General features: G+C 43.1%; 1 protein-coding gene across 1 annotated transcript; it reads right to left on the reverse strand.

Annotated features, from left to right (window-relative positions):
* Positions 1 to 5,247: 5,247 nt before the first annotated feature.
* On the reverse strand, positions 5,248 to 19,707 carry SERTM1 (serine rich and transmembrane domain containing 1). The gene is made up of 3 exons (XM_064715989.1): positions 19,150 to 19,707; positions 12,521 to 12,622; positions 5,248 to 7,904 (listed from the first exon to the last, which is right to left on the reverse strand). The coding sequence occupies exon 3, from the start codon at positions 7,718 to 7,720 to the stop codon at positions 7,397 to 7,399; it is 324 nt and encodes a 107-aa protein (XP_064572059.1). The 5' UTR covers positions 7,721 to 7,904; positions 12,521 to 12,622; positions 19,150 to 19,707; the 3' UTR covers positions 5,248 to 7,396.
* Positions 19,708 to 20,039: the final 332 nt, after the last annotated feature.

The following is a 20,039-nucleotide window of genomic DNA, read 5'->3' on the forward strand; positions in this document are numbered from 1 at the left end:
CTAAGATAGAAAGACAGAAGAGGTGCAAATTCAGTTCAGTTCTAGCTACACAATTTTCAACTCTTTTTGCTTATTCTGTTTATTTATTTGTATACCTATTTATTTCTATATCCAATTCTATTCTCCTTAAATCTTTCTTGGTTTTTGCTCTTCCCGTTTCCCTCTGCTGGGATCCATCTTTGGGGAAGGAAGCCAAAGAGCATCCCAGAGGACCATCCCAGCAGGATTGCTTTAGGAGGACAGCTACTCAGATGGACTAGGGTGCAGGAGGGAGCAACAGCAGAGTTCTGCTTTTTTGATAACCACTGAACAAATCCAGATGACAAAGGATAGGAGCACCCAAGCTGAGCAAAGGTTGGTCTGTCTTCCTGATTTTCCCACTTTCATTTTTCCTCTGCAACAACCCTTTTATTACAGCATTATAATCCAGCATTAAAATTATAATTTTCTGTAATGCAAAATCATGCAGCTTTTTTTTTTCTTTTTTTGCTGCCTTCCCTTCCACTTCAGCTGAAAGCACTCTGATTTCCAGTACCCAACTAATTGCTTTTGATCTTGCCAAAGTTCAAGTTACAGTATCTGATAATTTTTTTTCATCACAGCAAGCTCTGTTTCCACTGAATGAATACTGATGAGTTAGACACTAGAAAGTGCCTTTGGTTAAATAACATGCTTAGTTCTGAATTCTCAGTGGATCTAAGCAATTATAAATCTGTCAGCATAATCTTCTTTACTTTCAAAATTAACTACAATGTTTTGTAATAAATTTCTAAAACTTTTATCAAGAGGTTTATTTCTGAAAGTTGTTTGTTTTTTGTGTAGCACAGGGCTGCAGGGTCCCTTCTCAATGTACAGATTTATCTGGGCATGATCCTTCCAGATCCTCCCTGGCCCACCAGCCTGTGAAAGAGCAGATGAAGAGGGAGAATGTGGCAATGTGGGAGGGAATCTGTGTACTCAATACCCTTTCTAGGGCAGGATGGGACCACAGGATCTCACTTTACCCACTGTGAAGCTCAGACTTGCGCCTCACTTGACATCAGCAGGGCTGACAGTCTCTTACAACAAACACCATGAAATCTGGACCACCTGGAATTGTCTGGCGGATCTAGCTCAGCCTTTCACTCACTGTTAGGAGCAGATATTAGGGTTGCCCTTTTCCCCTACAGGCACTCGTTGTCATAGTGATGGCTGAAATGGCAAATTTAGGCATTTCCTCAAGAATATAACATAGGACCATAATCTAAAATAGTGTATTTGCGAGGTTCTCAAATATAGTAAAGTTAGTGAAGGAAAATTATTCCTGCAGAAATACAGTGACATGTCCACTCAGAAGTTAACTTCTGAATAAAATCAACCTCAAAGCGTGAATGGAAACTGAAAACCATGAAGCAGCTCCTCTTTTAAAGAAACTACTGAAAATGTGCATTAGTTGTTCTTCAGACTTCTTACTGTGGAAACTGGGCACACTCCTATGGGTTTTCCAGCAATGTTACAATACCATGCAAAATTAAATGTGAGGATAGAGGCATTTCTCATTGAAAAACCCTCTCCAGACATGTAAAGAACAGTTTCTGAAGAGCATCCAGGGAACTGGAGCAGAATTTGCCCTGAATGAACTACACAGGGAATCTCCATCATAAATGTGTCCTTTACACCAATTTCTTACCTGTCAGCAACTGCTGAGCCCAAGCTCAAGAAAAAGCCACACAAATGATTTACGGGTTTTGGCTAATATTCTAAAACAAATGACAAACTGATGCCTGTGTTGAAGGAACAGTGAGGGCACAATTCATTAAGTAGAAGCTTAGTCTCCACCTTATATTTAATCAATAATACTCTTTAACAAAAAAACAAACAAAAAAGAGAGATGTAACTGTACTCTGGGACCAGGTCTATATGACCAGATCAGCATTCAGAGTTGGAAGTGAAGCTTCATAAGTAAATATGTGGGGCAAAAAATGCCCTGACAGACACCTACACTTGTTTTTTGAGGAGACAAATATTTGGATAATTTTTTGTCCCCTAAAACAGTCGAATGTCTTACCTAGAAAAATCTGTGGGCAAAAATAATTATGCCAGCACAGCTGGCATAAAATGCTCCATTTTTTACAATTTAATCATATAGCTTTTCTCTTTAGAAATAGATATTTTGGCAAAAAAAATTACAAAGGAAAAATTCTAACTTTGTTTTTAAAAAGCTATACATTAGATTATACTTTTTAAAAGTTTAATTTTCTGCTTCTGATTTTTTAAAGTGAAGCTGTTTAAAGACATTTATTATATTAAAACTGCATCTTTTGGAGCTCAAACAAATGCAGCCACTCTGCTGCTGTCTATGAGAGACAGAAGGTGAAGTGAAACTATGCCAAGGAACCAGTCCAATTTTCAGAAAGCACCTGAAGATTCTATAAACATTGATAGCCTACGAGCCACCAGTCCTTTTCAGACTTTCAGAGTGTGATCATCTCTCACTGATCTAAAACAAAGAAAACAGAAGTGAAAAATAGCTCAACTCACCTGGGTCTTGCTGTCACCTGCATGGTGATTATCATGATTACACTAATGGCTTACCTGCCCTTGGAAAGGGGTACACAGGAGGTTGATGCTGCTTTTATCTCCAAAGCACAGCGCTGGGAGAAGCTGGGAGAACACCGGGATTTGGCATCAGGAAAGTGACCTTGGCCAAGCCCCTCTCGGACAGTTTGGGCGGTGTGAGCGAGGCAGGAGCCTTGTGGGGAGTGGGGCGAGCACAGGGCTGTGTCCCGCTGGCACATCAAGCTGCCCCCAGCACTGAGGGGTAAAGCAGCTTGAGGAATGCTCCAGGCAAGCAAGCCCACTTTTCTCAGAGAGCGAGAAAAAAAAAAAGGGCTCCTTCAGGCTACTTTTGCACCCTGCATTCGGGGCATGTAATTGTCCGCTGCAGCCACAGAGCGGGGCCCTTGTGTTGGGAGCCTTTGGAGGGCAGGGGATGCGGAGGGGTCCCTGAGCCGGGAGCAGCTGGGCAGGAACACACCGGGTCTCCTCGGACAGCCGGAGCAGATGCAGCACAAACAGGACTAGCAAGAAGAATGGGAGGTACGTGGACCTCGTAAGTAATCTTCCCACCTAGGTGTCCTTGCTAGGGCTCTCACCAAAAAATAAAAAACGCTGAAGGGAAAAAGCTCAAGTGCAGTGGGACATGATGTTCCTTGGAGATTCAGCCTTGCTGGAGTACCATGGGGTCAGACAGCAAGGAGAAGGCAAACCAGCTGCACAGAAGAGGAGTAACACTTGCTCCCAGGGTAAAAGACTTGTGTTGGAAATCCAGACAAGAATTTCAGCTTACAGAGACAAACCATTCAGGTGAGCTTGCAGAGAAGGGCTGAATACAGAAAATAAATTTCAGTGGAATAAACTCTCCATGGAGCTGAAGAGTTTCTAAGTGAAAAGCATGACAGTGTTTCAGGATGGGAATAATGTGGTAATTTTCAGGGCAGATAAATATAATGGGTTAACTTGACAGTAGGGCTAAGGTGACAAAGTGCAAGAGAGTCTCAGATGTAGAGGCTGCTATATATTTCAGCAGGTACTCTAATTATATATGCTTAAATGGACCATATTTGGTGAACTAAAGCAAAATAATTTTTCTGCATTTTCCAGAAACTCCTTCAGTTCTTTCCTCATCCTTGTTTTATTTATATTCTTTTTCTATAGATTTAGAGGTATATTTTGCAACTACCTGATGCCGTGCAGTCTTGGAGTCATATCATAACAAAGTTAATGGCAGTGTTTGAGTTAGAGGACTCAGTAACAACTGAAAACAGCTCAAGGAAAAAGCTGACTGTGAAATGTGAACCCATACCACAAAAAGGCAGTGGAGAAGCTGGAAAAGTATTTGGCTGCAGGGAGGAGGAGGAGCTGAGCAGCTCTTCAGCAACAAATTATTGAACTAATTACCTCCCAGTAAAGATACTGCTTACTCAGCTCCAGGGATGAGAAAACACATCAGGAGGAGGCAGCAAGCCAGAGGCCTCTGAGTTTTTGCACTGACATGAAGGGGGCTGCATGAGGATTGTTTGATCCAGTCCTCTTGCCCAAAGCAGGGTCAGCTGCAAGCAGGTCAACACACCAAAGCACCACGGCCTCTCTGGACAATCTGTGCCAGTGTTTGACTACCCCTTCAGTAATCTATTTTCTTGTGGAATTTCATGTGTTTCAGTTTGGCCTCTTGCCCTGTTGTGGGCACCACTGGGAAGGCCCCAGCTCCCTCTTCTTCCTTCTTTTCATAAGGTATTTATATACACTGATGAGATCATTCAGAGCCTTCTATAAACTAAACAGTCCCAGCTCTCTCAGCCTCTCCTCATGCGAGAGATGCTCCAACCCCTTAGTCACCTCAGCAGCTCTGAGCTGGGCTCAGTGCAATATCTCCACATCTCTCTCTCTTCTACTGGGAACGCAGAACTGGACACAGCAAAAAATATCCCTGTAACTCTAGTTGGAATAGAGTAGTAGAATATTTGCAGCTGGAAGGTATCTACAGTGATCATCTAGTATAACTGTCTGACCACTCTGGGGCTGACCAAAATCTAAAGCATATTGATAACAGCATTGTCCAAGTGCTTTTAAAACACTGACAGGTTTGGGATATCCACCACCTCCCTAGGAAGCCTGGTCCAGTGTTCTCAGGTTAACTTAGTCTCAGATTCTCAGGTGGATTTCTTTTCTTCTTCGTCTTTTCTTTTTTTCTTGAAGAACTGGTGCTTAACAATCCCCAAAAATACCATTGTGCCTTTTGCCTGTGGCTTCTCCTGATGCTATTTTGTTGGAACCGACTTGTTTCTAGTCAAATCTGTCCTGAAGAGAACAGATGCAACTCAGCTGAAATCGTGATGACTATGCAGTCCTGTATGTCACTGCAGAGTGGAAAAAAAGTTAAGAGCATCTAGTAAACTACAAAGCAAAATCAAATGTGTGGTTTCAGTTATTATAGCTATTTTCTGCAGTAGGAAAAATGCTTTCTGTTTGGTGAAGTTTAACAACAGCTCACTGAACACAGTCGATGGGGTTTCAACAGTTTATATTTTATATTTTAATATTAAATGTCTCTATATCTGTAAGTATAAACACACTACTGGGAACAAACACCCATCTTGATCTGTGGTCTCATCTCTGGTTTTGATTAAATTCCTCCATTTGCAGCAAAGGAAGCAACAAATTTACAGCTTTGTCAGTAAGGGAAGATAGTCAAACAGTTGCTCTGTCTTGATTTACAATTTGTTTATTTCTATCTGCCAGTGAACACACAAATACATTCTGTAACAGGTTTGGGATTTCAAAGAGCTTTCAGAAGAGAAGTAATGTTTTCTGATCCCTTTTAAACAACTACCTCTTTTTTCAAGGCCAGTTGTCAAATACAGTGAAAAGTGACATACAAGAAACTTTTGTCTAGATGAATAGAATATTCCAAGCTGTAAATATATCCATCAAATCAGTTTGGCTCAGGGAATCTGCAGGTTTACATTCTTTATTAGTCAGCAAGTTATTTGGCCTCTGTAAGGAACTAATCACCACCATAAGTCATTACCACTTACCATGCTGCATGTCTACTTTTAAAATTTGAAAACACCAATTCCAGCGTCATCTGTATTGTTTGGCAACAACAGCTGCGTTTCTAATGATTATATTTACACCAGAATTTCCAAATTTGTATTTTAAAGCCTGTATAGTCAATGGCAGAGTCTGTCTTGTTTACAAATGCATGGACAGCTTGGCAAGAGGTATAAATGTGTTTGGGAAGTGTTCCCTATGCCCTCGGCCTGCTGGGCAGTGGTGCCATGTGAGGGGAGAGCAGCTGCTCCTGCTGAGATAACCCCATCTCCCAGAGGTACACCTGTGTTATGTCAGTGACAATGCCATACCTTTCTTAGGTCTCTCCAGTGACTTGGATCCAGCCATGAGAACAAAATTTGCATGGGCTTGCTCACACAGTGCAGTAAGGACAAGAAGGCATTGCATCAGTCTGGGGTTGCAGTTCTAGTCACACTTGGCACTTCAAATCATAAATTTGAATGTTTGGCTTGATTTAAAGCCCAGCTGACCACAGGATCCAGTTCACAAAGCTGCTCATTATTTTACTGCAGAAATGGAGTGACATGTTATACTTTGAGCAGGGGAAGTGATAACCCAGAAAAAGACATGACAAAGAGGAGTGAGATCGTGAATCCATTTCTCTTCCCCTCCAGCTGGCCTTCCCTTATTCTGATGGGGAAAAGTGGCAGAGCCACTGCCATTTATCCTGCCCATCCCTTCCTACCCTCTGCAGGTACAACTTGCACTCCTGCAGGTCAGAGCTCAGGTCCTCCTGGCCATTGTGCAGATCCCTGTGTGCCCCCCTCCACCCACTGCACATTTCTGAAATCACAGGACAAAGGCTGGCCCAGAAAGTCCTCATCAGTACAAGCAATTTCTGTTCCTGCTGGCCCTGCTCACGTGAGTACAAACATCATATCCTTAAAGGACAGTTTAGGAGATCCTCACTTGGTACCTGTATTTGGTAAATGCAGGTCTTTTACAAGAAACCCCTACTTTGTCCTGGTATCTAGTAAGAATAAGCTGTAGTATTGGTGTAGAATGAATGTGTGGTATTTATGATTCAGCAGCAAAAGCTGCCCCCTGGAGGAACATGTTATTAGGCAAATAAGATAATGAGATGCAACAGGGTCCAAAAATACCTCCACACATTCAACCGTGAGCATTGTTATTGTAGTCGCTTTACTCAGTTAACCAAAGAGACTCAAAAACTGAAATACAGACTTTATACAGAATGAGTTGGGAGTACAAATAAACAAAAGCAACATTCTTCAAGAATTAGTTGTGTTTTATAAACATCAATAAACACTGAAAAATATGTGAAAACTAAAAAAAGGGAAACAATATCAACTTTAAATTGTCCCAGTATTTATCATTTAAGCAGTTTTTTTGTACTTTTGCAATAGGGATTTAATCCAGAAGTCCTTTTATAATTAAAAAAGGAAAAGAAAGACAGTCAGCATATTGCTGACACAAGACCAGGGAAGGGGTCACAATTAAAGCAGAAAAATGACATTTCCAGTTAGAAGTGTATTACTATTTGGCAGGAACACTCTTTAATGAACACCGTCTATGTGTGAGAAAGAGACAGCATCACTATTACAGGCAAGAAATGATTATCAGGTATCATTCATTATCTTTTGTCCAAAATTAAAATTAGTTAAAGAGGAAATGAAAACTAGAAAAGGAGAGGGGAAAAAATGAGGAAACTTTCAAAAACACCTCTTGATAATAGTCTTCTAAGGCAAATGTTACATGCACTACCTCCCCAACAAACCAGACAAAGCTCTTCCATTCCTCGTGTGTTTCCTTTCATTTGTTTTCATGAAGAAAGGTTTGAGAGAGCAGAGCGCTGGGAAGAAATACTGCAAACCTCTAAATTAGTGAACGAACTTCCAGCATCACTGTTGTACTCAGGGTAGGAGGAACTGGAAGAAATGATGTTTTTCAGCCTCTGGAGTGCAATGATCAGTAGCAAAAGGAGAAAAGCTAAGAGACTAAGGAATATAGAAACATAGACATAGACGTTGGATAAACGGCCAGGCGATGAATCCACTGAAGTTGAAAGGGATGTGGGATACAGCTCCAGAAAAGTCCCATTTTCCATGTTTCCCACAAATCCAGATGAAGGGTCGGGTTCTGACATTACTGGGTTTGTGTTTTAAAAATCACAACAGATCCTGTATTTGAAGGCAGTTTTAATGGCATGAAAAGGGTTTATTTTAAGCAAACATTTTTCCATCACAACGGTGAGATGACAAGTCAGCCAGTGAATGAAATAATCCTTTACTGCTCAAGTCCAGGACAATTTAAGATTTTATCCTTCAGAACTGCAAGGGGAAAAAAAAAAGAAGCAAGGTTAATTTACTAGCAGATAATGTGCACCTGATATAATTTAGGTCTTAAGAGTTACATTTCTTAGCTCGAAGATGCAATTCTTAAAGAATTAATTAGCAATTATCTCTATATCTCAATTTTTCAAAATGCAGGGATTAGGAGAAATCCTACTGAATCCTAATGGATTGACTCTTTCCAACCATGAGTTTTTTAACTGCAGAAGAGCACAGTCAAAAATGTACTTTATATGGGACAGAGGTACTGGAATCCAGTTTATCTTGTGATAAAAAATCTAGTCAAGTAATAAAACTCCCTCTCAAGACTTCAGCTCCTCAACCTAGATGAGCAAAGCCACTCAACATAACAGTTGACAATTAATCCATTTTACCTACTTACTCCACAGTGTCTTGCCAAAGGTACCCAGAATTAGAAAATCTGCCAGACTTGCTCTCTTGCTGTATTTATTAAATGTTTTGAATGGTTTCAAACATGAAAATGTATCTTGCTGTAATTCTCCCATTGAGATACGAATGGCAGGCATGTTTCCCTGGAGTGACACAGCTTCTGACCCCTCCAAGCAAAATCCCAAGGAATGGGCAGCCCTGCCAGCCCAGCAAGCATGACAGGACTATCTAAGAGCTATGGACAAAAGGTTACATTCCAGATGTTGTTTTATTGTTTATTTATTGTGTTTGCTGTTTTATAGTGGAGCTTTTGGTGGTTTCAATCAAGCATCCCATCAGCCTGCAAGATACACAGGAGTGCAAAATTGCATCTGCAAATACCAGATAAAAATATTCTTACCATTATGGTCTATAACTCATAGTGATGCATAAAATATACTAAACTAAAACCACTTTATCACCCTAATAGTATTTAGCCCCATAGGTAACCATATTTGTTGTACCTCCTGAAATAAGTCACAACAGACTGAACAAAGAGAGATCCTTATGAGATTAAACTCCTTTTGAACTGTCTTTAATTTGGTGATATAAAATTAACTAATGGAACAATATGTGTTCATTTCATGTTCTGGAAATAGTTAAGTGTGTTATAGCTAATTTATCCTTTTTAAAAGATAGGCTTTGATGTAGAAGATGTTTATTCTTAATTACGTGTCATAATGAAAATTAGATCCGTTATTAATTGAATTGCTCCATAATAATTTAAGGAATTACTTCACATGAATTCTTTAACATGGCAGAAGTTGAAAGCCTTTAAATTTCTCACAAATTTGAAATCTGCTACATTCTGCTTTTACTACTAGCACTTGACCCTGGTACAAGGAATAACTTTGGCATTTTTAGGGACTATTTTTGAAGTCAGTGGAAAATTTATAGTATTAAATAGGACTAATCAGAACCTCAGTTAAGTAGAGATGTGTTTTGTTAAATAAGAGCTTTTATAGGTCTTACAACATCACCCAGGCTATTTTTAAATGAGTGTTTTGTAGTGATGTAAACTCTGATTCCAAATGAAGCCATGAGTACTTTTATTCAGTGCACCACAGCCACTACTTCAGCTCAGGTTCCTGCTTCTGCTGGGAGAAGAAGGTAAGTGCCATGAACTGTCTGTCTCTCTTACCCTGATCCTCCTGAAGAAAAAACCCCTAGAGAGTCAGATGGCAAATTCACTTTCTTGTTAATTAGGGTTTTTTTTTGCATTTCTGAAAACTAAATACAACAACATCATAAGATTTAGCCCATACCTAGTCCCCAAAAATGATTGGGAATTTTGCCATGACATCAAAGCATAATGGCAAAGCTGGTAAACTGCAATAAACCTGTTGTCTTTCTGAGAGCTGTAAACTGACCCAGGAAATTAACCATGGAGGCAAAGTTTCACATTCTGTAGTCGTCCCTGCCTTTCCCTCATCTGTTTTTGGAAAGTTGAGTTAGTTTAAGGCAAAGAATGAATTGCAAGTATTGCTCCTGAATGACTGCAGATGGAGAACTCAGTCTGACAGGAGGCGTCTTTCCAGTTAACCACTCTTGAAAACTGCTGGGACAGCAGAACTGGCACCTGTCTGCAGGGGGACTCAGGTTTTATGGTGTAGCTGGATCTGGATTGCTTTGTCAGAGGCACCTCTGCAATGCCAGGACAGGGCTGTGTGACGTGAGGAGGCTCCCTGAGTCCTCCAGTGCAGCCTCACTGCTGAAGGCTCCAGATCATACTCTGCCTTTCTGACTATGGCTGAGATCTCCTGCTGCGATTGCTCCTTTGTTAAACAGCCTTGCTGCTCTGACGGACAATCTGCCAAGAAGATTCATACATTTCAGTAAGGTCCAAGAAGGCACAGACTCTACCTCCACAGTCTGCTGGTTTTAGATGTACAAGAGAGCAAAACCTTGTTCTGCCACTCTGGTCCTCAAATGTGAGAACTGGCAGAAAAGGAAGTGCAAGGCTCTCCTACATACATGGTGTCATTTGTACATCCTGGCTTTTCAACCAGGGCCACTATTTAGCTATATTCTCCCAGCATTGTTTCTTCATTCACATCCTTGGTATAAATACCTCTCACAGGTGAGGACAACCACTCTTACTCTGGGGTAAGCCAACTTGGCAGATACTGTAGGCAGGCTCAGTTGGAGTTTTTCATATTTCCTTTTATCCTGTGGTAATTAGGAGATGGGCAAGGTGGCATTCACCAGAAGAAGGGCAAACTGAGCAGGTGAGAGATCAGGCAAGGCATCACAGTGTATCACTGTGCAGGTTCCAGCAGTTCCATGCCTAAGCAGCCATGCCAAAGCTTGGCACTACTGCATATCTGATGGGACCTGCTGGAAAATCCGTTTTGTAAGGAAATGTAAATGTGGTCAGGAGCAGAGGCCTCACAATTAGCATATGCCCTGAGTGCCAAATTATATGTAACATATGTAATTTAATCTTTAGCATTGCTAAGACAATAGCCATCTCCCAGTTCAGACTAAAGTGAATATTAAATGAGACTGCAACACTCTGCAGGATGGCATGAACAGAGGTTTTTCATCATCCCATTGTTGTAAATGCTTTACTGCCTGTATTGTATTTCTTCATATATCTTGATGCAACAACTCTACTTCTCCAGGCTCAGTCAGATATAATTTAATGGCCTGCACTCACACCACTGAAACCCTGAAAACTGGTCTGGTAGACTCAATTTCTTGTGAGTTTATCACCCACAGAAAAGCACTTCATTTTCTTGGCTTTTCCTGTATTTTTGTGACTACAAGCTGAGAAATGTCTTGGTTGTTTCAGTGTCTTCAAAACGTTTCAGTGTCTTCAAAAGCAGAGAGACAATTTGACATCAAAGAAAATCAACGTTTGTGTATTACATAAACTAACACTTTTGTCACAATCTCCTATGAACTGTTTCTTTACAGGTAGAAGGTATCCTAGAAAGCCCTAATGGTAAACATCTCCTAACAGATGAGATCTTAATTTGCCTTTAGCACAGTTACAACAGAGAGGTCCCTCGTCTGGCCAAACTTCAACATGCTGTAGCAGGGCAGGAAGAGCAGGAGGAAGATTGTGCAGGTTCCCAGGTGATATGGTGATGCCAGTTCCAAGACTTACTCATCCCTAAAGATGTGTTGCTCCTCCCCAGGTTCTGCTATCACAGTGAGTGGTCCCAAAAGCTGGCAGCAAGTCTTCACTAGATTGATATATGTATGAAGGTCAGGGAGCTCCTGGTTTAATTCTTTCATCTTCCCACTCTTGCTTTCTACATTTATTTCCTTCCTAGGTTGCCAATATTTCCCTTCCAGCAAACATGTAACACAAAATATTTAATGCCAATAAAAATATGTTTGCATGCTCATACTAAAGGGCTGAATGAATTTTATGTACCAGGAGCACTTCAGCCTTGAAAGGCAATATGCTCTAGACTGGAAAAGTGTAGCAGTTTAACATCATGCAACTAAATAAGACAGTAGCTCTAGATAGGAAAAAAGATGTGAGCAACATTTTATTCCATTGAAAATGTAGGTAGGAAAGGCAAAGAATGACTTCTAGCTTGCAGTTTAACAAGAATATGATCCTTAATACTTCTTCTCGGATGCATGCCTTTGGCAATTAAAGACCACAAGTAAGTAGGATGCTTCCTTTTTCCATTACAGATGGACCTTCCAGGAGCAGAGAATCCCTTTTCCACTCTGCCTGGGAAACAGGATCAATTGCCAACTGACTCAATAAAATAGAGCACAGAAGGAAAAGAAAAACTATTTCCTGCCACAAGCAAAGTTTTCCTTTTAATTTATTATCTAATTTCATTTTTTATTATGATTTAATATGATTTAAATTTATGTCTTTGAAAATCTAAGAAGACAAGTGCCCAGATGGCTTGGTTGCAGGTTAAAATCAAGTTATATTTTGTTTGGGGGTTTGTGTGGGGCTGTAAAAAGGAAACCCTCTGAGCCATAAGGATACCAGATTAATTCAGATAGGCTCCAACGATTCTCTAATTTACATTTCCCATGGATCTGTGGATTATAGAGTCATTTGTATCAATGTAAATCAAAAACATTGTGACCTGGGATCAGACCCAGAACCTGTGAGTTAAATCTGGTCTTTAAAAGTAGTAAGTAAAAGTAAAATAAAAATGAGCAAGGAGAAAGAATAAAATACTTACAAGCAGAAAGAAGATATGGAAACAGACGCTAAATGTCCAATGCAGAGGATGTGGTTGGTGTTCACGCCCAAATCTAAAGGGACTGCATGCTGAGAAAAGCCCCTATAAAAAAGCAAATAAAAGTGGAAGTCTATAGTAACAGCTCCAACAATAATAATAAAATAAAGGAAGGACAGGTGCTGAATTTTGACTGCTCTTACTGGCAGAAATTTCAGGGGAAAAAAGCCCAATCAACTGGAACCCTGGCTTGTGTTTTATTCCTGCTAACAACATCCTTCTGTGGCCCTGTTACAGCATGGCATGTACAGCATCAAAACCATGATCCAGAACTCTGTTTTACAGACAGGCTTTGATAACACCTTACTCTTGTTTTTCAGTGTGCTGAAGGACCAAGACAGACATTTGTCCTCTGGCACATTTTTAAGTACTAGAGCACTGTATCTGCTCTCCAATTCATTTCACATTATACCCTGAAGACTCCTGCCAGGAATCAGGTCTTTTGGATTACACACTATTATTTATTCATCCTCTTTATTTCTGACTATCTGCAGTTTAAATTTTCACATACTTGAAATATCCAAACTGAATATGTTATGTGCACATTAATAGCTAGAAGAATTTTGTGTGTTACATGCATTCAAAACCTAAAATTAAAACATAGCCCCTGAATTGTTTTTAATAAAGTAAATTAAATTTCTTATGTATGAAGAAATGATACAGATTAAAGCAAAAGAGGGCCACTCTCAAACAGATTTTCCCCTCTGGGAGACAAAAGACACTTTCACAATCATTGTACATCTTAGAGCTCTGCCCCTTCAGCACATTTGGTTTGACTGTGTTAGAGAAGCAGATCTCTGGGGATGGATGTTGATGCATTGTTGTGCTGCTTTCATCCCTTCAGTCACTGAATCACTTCTGCTTTAAGCCTCTCCAAGTTCAATAAAGAAAATTGTCTAGTGCAGCTGTTAAAAGACAGTATTGTTGAAATCCAAATGTTTTGATAACACTGACTATACCAAAGGGAGTCAGAGAGCTTCCTGACCATCTCTTTGTGAAGGAGAGGTAGGAGGCTGTAGGTGAACCCCAAAGTCAGCTGCTCAGAGATGGACCCAGGATATGCACTGGATGTGAGAGTGTGCACCCTTGTCACCTCGCCCAGAACTGTTTCTGAGGCTGAGGCAGGTGTGGTGCAGGATGGAGAGGAGGTACAGCAGCCCCTGTATGCATTTTCTCTGGCAAATACGCCTCACATGGCCAAGAGCTCTACCCCATACCCCTCAGTTTTGTCTGCTTGTAGCAGAGATCCTTTTCCTCCCCTCTCTGTCTTTCCTCGGGGAAAGAGGCATAGATCTCTGCAACAGGGCTGTATCTTCAACCAAAGCAAATATGAAGTATTTTGCTCTTTTTTCTTGGGTGAATCTTTGTTAGTCCATCTCCCCCCAGATACACAGAGCACTGCTTTAGCCCACTTAGCCCCTCATTCAATACAACAGTGCCACAATCTCCAGTAAGGCAAGGGGACCAGAGCCTACCAAATCTTGGGCTGATTAAACATGAAGTGAAAAACACAAGGCTTCCTTGATGCTTCCTAAGTGCAGGCATTCATATTCAAATGGCAGGTGTACACAGTGAGGTGGGGAGGGCAGAACTTTTAATTATCTTTGAAGAACAGAGAAATACTTGGACCAGAACATCAATATGCTTATCTTCAGAAGACCTCTTGCCATACACAGTTGTATCCCACAGTCAATCATCCTCTTGCACCACTCTAATGTCTCTCACAGCTATTTTTACTGTTTCAGGTGTAGTAGTACCCTATAGAAGGATTTGGCCCAAACAGTATTCATTCACTGTGCCAGTAAGATATGCAAGGAGTAGGGATCTATCTGTTCCCTGTATCTCTCAGGAGTGGAGAGGGGTAAGGAGTCTCACTGCTGTGCCTCTGAGACCTTAGATAGAGAAAGGGGGCCCTACTAGTCTAGCCTCCTATGAGACCGCCAATCTCAAAGAATACGGTCACCAAGGAGATCAGTCTCTTTCCTGTCCTGGTTTGTTAAAAATATTTATTTGTCTTTTGAAAATTTCCTGTGGAAAAATAAAGGTTGCTGAAAAAAACCCACCCAAAACTCAACAGCCTACTTTTTGCTGACCCTAGGGATGGGTCATATTTGATTTCTTGGTGTCCAGTGCCAAATCTATTCCCCTTATTGCCACTCTGAATAACTTTTGTTGCCACTCTCAGCCAAATTCAACCCAGGCAGAAACCTCAAAACAGATTTGAGCTCCTGAAGTTTAATGACAGTGGGTGATCAGGCAGAGAAGACATGAAGGTTCACACAGCCATTTGGTCACTCATAACAGCTTTAAATCTTGGTATTTGACTTCTACAGTCAAAAACAGCCACTAAGGTGTCACTGTCAAAGTGGCAGATCCCAGGTGCCAGGCTGGAAAAGAGGTCCAGGGCAAGGTTAGCCAGGGAAGAGGAGAAACCAGCAGGTGTCAGAAATCCGTAACTTCTGCATTTTGTGTAATAATTTATTGTTTGATTTCTTGCAACATCTGATTTGGAAGTTTTTTGGAAGAAAATTTAGTGTAGTGTGGAATGGCTGCTTAATGAGAAATGAAAATTCCATTAAAACCCATTTCCCTCAGTGGAACAAGTATGTGAAAGTATTTCAACTGCTTCTGCCTTGTTGCCTTCTTTAGTGGTTGAGCCTCCCATTCCTGCTACCCCTTCTTTCCGAAGGCTGTGTGGAGCATCCCACCAACTGAGAAGCCTCTCAGGAGACTCCATCCAGTATATGTCTGTGTGGCATAGTGGTGATGTAATTAATCTCAGAACAAACAAAAGTTAATTAAGCTTTGCCACTTCACGCGTGACTCTCCACATGGGCTCCCAATAACCACCTTTTTTATTTGACACAGGCAGAGCAGCACTGGACTCCACCAATGAGGCCAAGTGGCCATGCAGTGGAGGGCTGGGCACTGCCTTTGCTGGTCCTGAAGCCACCACACTTCTCATGGGGCAGTGCTTCAACTCCTGCACATTGTTTATTCATACCAAAACCAGATATATCATACCAAATATATCAGCTCCTGCACATTGTTTATTCAGACCAAAACCAGATATATCATACCAAATATATCATACCAGATAAAACACCAAGCTCCAGGGCAAGCAGTCCTTATTATCAGAGCTTGCTTTCATTTTCCATTACACTCATGTGTGAAACTAAAAACGTGCAGGGCTTAGACCCTCAGGTCCATCTCCAGGTAGAGGGGGAAAACCCCTCGAAAGTATCATAGCCATCCCCTTAATCTACAAGGAATGCAGTTTTAGGACAAAGTGTGGCTAGATCTGGAACTGAATGGACTTAAGCTCTCTTTGTCTCTGCCAGTGCTGCAGCACATCCTCCTGTCCAATGCCGATGCCGTGGCTGCACGCACGAGCGTACCTGAGAGCCCTCATCTCCCACTGTCCATGTGGGAACATCCACTCCTGTCGTGGGAGAATTCTGGGCAGACCACAGCAAGGAACTTTCTGAACAGTAAAAGCAAAGTGAATTTTGCTAGTCAAGGGGGTTATTGGTCCTTAACTAGCAAAGATGTAGGAAGTAGAGTCTGGAACAATAGGAAAACACCTTCCTATTGCAAAATTCAGCTGATATGCTGATTTCAATATATTTTATAAAAACAACAGGTATGAATCACACATTTCATAAATCATAAATTTTATAAATCCATATCACACCCAAAAATGTCAAGCAGATTTCATTTTAACCTTCTTAGGAACTTAGTCACAATATAAAGCTAGGACACAATTTTTTTACACTTGGTTCAACAGAAATTTCTGTTAATGCATAATTTTCAGGGTTTTTTCCTCTCAAAAAAAGTGCAGATTCAGTATCAACTACACTTAAATGTCTGTACATTTAAATGTCAAGGGAGTTTTAGGCACAGATGTGCTATCACAGTAACTCCATTCACTGTAACTCTGCTTCCTGACTTGGGTACCTTGTGCTTTACTAAGAAAAGTAAGAAAACACCCTTCTCCTTTGATTCTCTGTTTCCCCTCACTGCTGTAACAGAAGATCCCTATCCTCACCATTCCTTATTTTACTGACACAGGCTGTATGCATGCCCTCCCCTGATGAAGAAACCACGCATATTTGTGTGCCTAATATTCACATATAGTCCCTGTTTGCAAAACAGCCTGCAACGACTCAGGCAAAGAGTCAACACGATTGCAAAGGGAGCTGCAGTGAACCACGCTGTGCTGTGCAAGCATAAGGGGGCAGGGTTGCGCCTGAAATGCCAAAAAAGAGCAAGTCAGGATAATGCAGGCTATGGAAGGAGAGTTTCTGCTGGTGCTAGATAGAGTGATCTGTTCAACAACTGCCTCTCAGATGGCCTAGCTTTAGAGGACACTGTCGTGCTCCTGTCCAGAGCAAGTGCAATTCCAGTGGCAGGGATGATGACAGACCGGGTGAGGGCTTGTCTCAGCATCTCACCAGACGGCTGCTGAAGGCATCAAACCAAAGCAAATGTTCTGGGACATTTCAAGGAAATTAAAGGAATGATGGACAAAGTGCCTATATGAAGTCACAAGTAAGCACAAGGTGGACCTGGGAGAAATGCAGAGATGATGGCTTGAGGGAGAAAGATGCTGAGGCTGATCAAAGCCCAGGGCTACATCCTGGGAAAACAGGAGACTTGGTACCTCATGTACAGGGTGACTGTCAAGGACACTTGAAGCCTCAGACTTTCATGTCAGATGGAGGGGGAAAGAGGGCGCAGCAGAAAGGCTGACAAAGAGGGGAGATGCAGGCTAAGAGGTGGGTTTTGCAGCAGCGCCATGGATCGACTCTGTCGTAACAGGATTTCCTCTGCGCAAGCCAGGAAAAGGAGGCAACCGCAGTCATGAAGACATAGAGGGAGGACTGCTTGCAAAAGAGTGCAGGAGGTAGAGGTGAAAATATACTGACTTTTTAGTATTTAGATTCCAAGTCTCAGACCTATCAGAAACATCAGATTTTCCAGCAACTTCTGAATGTACTCTTGTTGTTGAGATAATTCCTCTTCTGCTTCTGTGTAGATGGGGTGCAAGAAGGACAGGCTCCGTTGCTTCCTGCCTCCAATAGGGAATTTACAGAATACAATTTACAATTTGCACTGCACCAGTAAGACCAAATTATGAGCAAGGACACTTGGCAGAGGCAAGCTACCCAGTTCAGCCTTTTACATCTGAAAAGGTTAGCAAAATGCCCACAAGAATAATTTCCTATGCCAAATAAATTCACATACATACACACGTGGTGATAGTACTAGATTAGACCTGGATGCTGAAATAGCCCAAGACCCCTTCCCCAGAAGCTCCAGGTCCTGCAACATATATCTTGTTGACAGCAAAGCAGAAGTACTGGATGTAGAAAGCAGCAGCCTTCGGGCAGGCCAGCCTGTGTAAAAGAGCACAGGGAAGCTGGGGAAACAAGAGGGAGGCAGGGGGGACATGCCTGCCTTTTCTTTCTGCACCTTGGGTGACAGGGGTGACCCAGTCTGAGGAAGAGGTGGGAAAGGAAGGCAGCCAGCGCACAGCTACAACCAGCAACCATCCCTAAGGGGAACAAGCCCTTCTAGGCATAATAGCAGAGAGAAGGCAGCTGGTGGTTTCAGGCTGCCTTTTGTTTCAGTCTGTTCAGGCACAGGAAAGTTAGAGTGGGTTCAAAATGACTGTAAAAAGCAAAAGCACAAGGAAACAGACATGACGTGCCAGCTGGATCCCTTATCATAATAAAACTGCCAGCACTATATGCATCTTATATGGTCCAGATTTTATACATTTCTCCTATTCATCTTGCTCCCATTCTGCTACAATTAGCTGAGCATTAATTAAATAATAGCTAGTATGCATTCCTAATTGTCTTTGCTTATATAAATCTTAATCATCATGGCAAATTCTCAGCCCTTTAGCACTATTTTCACAATTTGCCTTTAACTGTTTAGTATTTGCAAGGCTAGGAAGAGTTTGCGTCACTTGATTTCTGTTCCAAACTTTATTGCATCTAGCAAGATGATGTTGAAACAGCCTGCAGCTTTCAAGCAGACATAAAATGCTTGCAAAGGGCATATTTTTGTGCATCCATCCTGCGTTTTTTTCCATGCTGTGCTGTCTAAGCTCAGCTCTTCTCCCACTACAATGGATAAGCGTGTTACAATTTATTTGCAGAGGGAGCAATGCTTTCCCCGTCATCTTTCTGCAAGCATTGTGAAAGAGCACACGGGCGGCAGCCCGCGCTTATGCCCGCTGAGCCAAGAATTTGCTTGCACAGTGATGACCCAATGGTCTGCGCTATCACACCCCTGGGCTGCAGCATCTTTTAGCAAAAGAAACCAGCCCGTGCCTCCCTTCTCTCCGCATGCCTCCTTCCAGAAGATGTGCAACCCCGCGCTGTCACCGCGCTCTCCCAGAGCGTTCCCCTTTTTTGCCTCCGCCGAAAGCAATTTCTCCAAACCCAAGAAACGTTCGTTCAATTCAAGCGCTCGCCAACCCGCGAAGTGAGTTAGGTTTAATACAGGTTCTTTCCAAAACACGTTTGTGAACGATCAAGCGCAGGCCACAAAACACATACCTCGGTTAAACGCTTGTGAAAATCAAATGCCCTTGGTTACAGCACAGGACAGGCAAGCCGCTAGAGATGCTCCCTCGGAGCAGCAGCACGGGCGAGGCGCGGCGGGAGCTGTTCCAGGGCGCACAGCAGCCTCCCAAACCCGCCGGGGACCCGCCGGGATCCGCCTCAGCCGGCGCGGCACCCTCGGCGCCGGACAGCGGCAGCGAGCGGCCCCGGCGCTGCGGGAACGCGCGAGCCACAGCGCCGGGCAGCCGTACTCGCCGAGGCTCCGCGGGCACCGAGAGCGCGAACAACGCGCACCGGTGAGGGCGGGGGCAGGAAAAAACACCCCGCACCCGGAGTGCCCACCTCCCTCGAAAAGCAGACGGCTGACGCCGCCGGGATGCTCCGGCTCGGGATGCTCCGGCTCGGGCGCAGAGGCAGCGCGGCCCCTTCCCGCCCGCAGCTGCCCCACTGGGGCAGCTCCGCTCCCCGTTCCTCGCTCGCCGCTCCCCGGCGCGGCTCCAGCCCCGGCCCCGGCTCCCGCTGCCGTCCCGCGCAGCACCGGAGGCGGCACCGCCCCCGGCCCGCCCCTCGCCCATACCCACCGCCCCTCGCCCGTCCCCGCCGCCCCCGGCCCGCCCCAGCGCCCGGACGGGGCGGGCTGTGCTGGGAGCGGGGCTGGGGCCGTGCTGGGAGCGGGGCTGGGGCTGTGCAGGGTCCCCGGCGAGGCGCTGCGCTCAGCTGGAAGTGGGGCGGACCCCGCACCTCACCCGGCGTTAGGGGATGGAAGGCACTGGGCATCGTACAAACCCGCATCGACACCTGGCTCTTACCGTGCCGCGGCTGTCGGACAGCGTACATCCCTGAAACGGGTCGAGGCTGGTCCCTGTAAACAAACAAACAAACAA

This window comes from Zonotrichia leucophrys, chromosome 1, assembly GCF_028769735.1.
Source record: "Zonotrichia leucophrys gambelii isolate GWCS_2022_RI chromosome 1, RI_Zleu_2.0, whole genome shotgun sequence".
Taxonomy (NCBI): Eukaryota; Metazoa; Chordata; class Aves; order Passeriformes; family Passerellidae; genus Zonotrichia; species Zonotrichia leucophrys.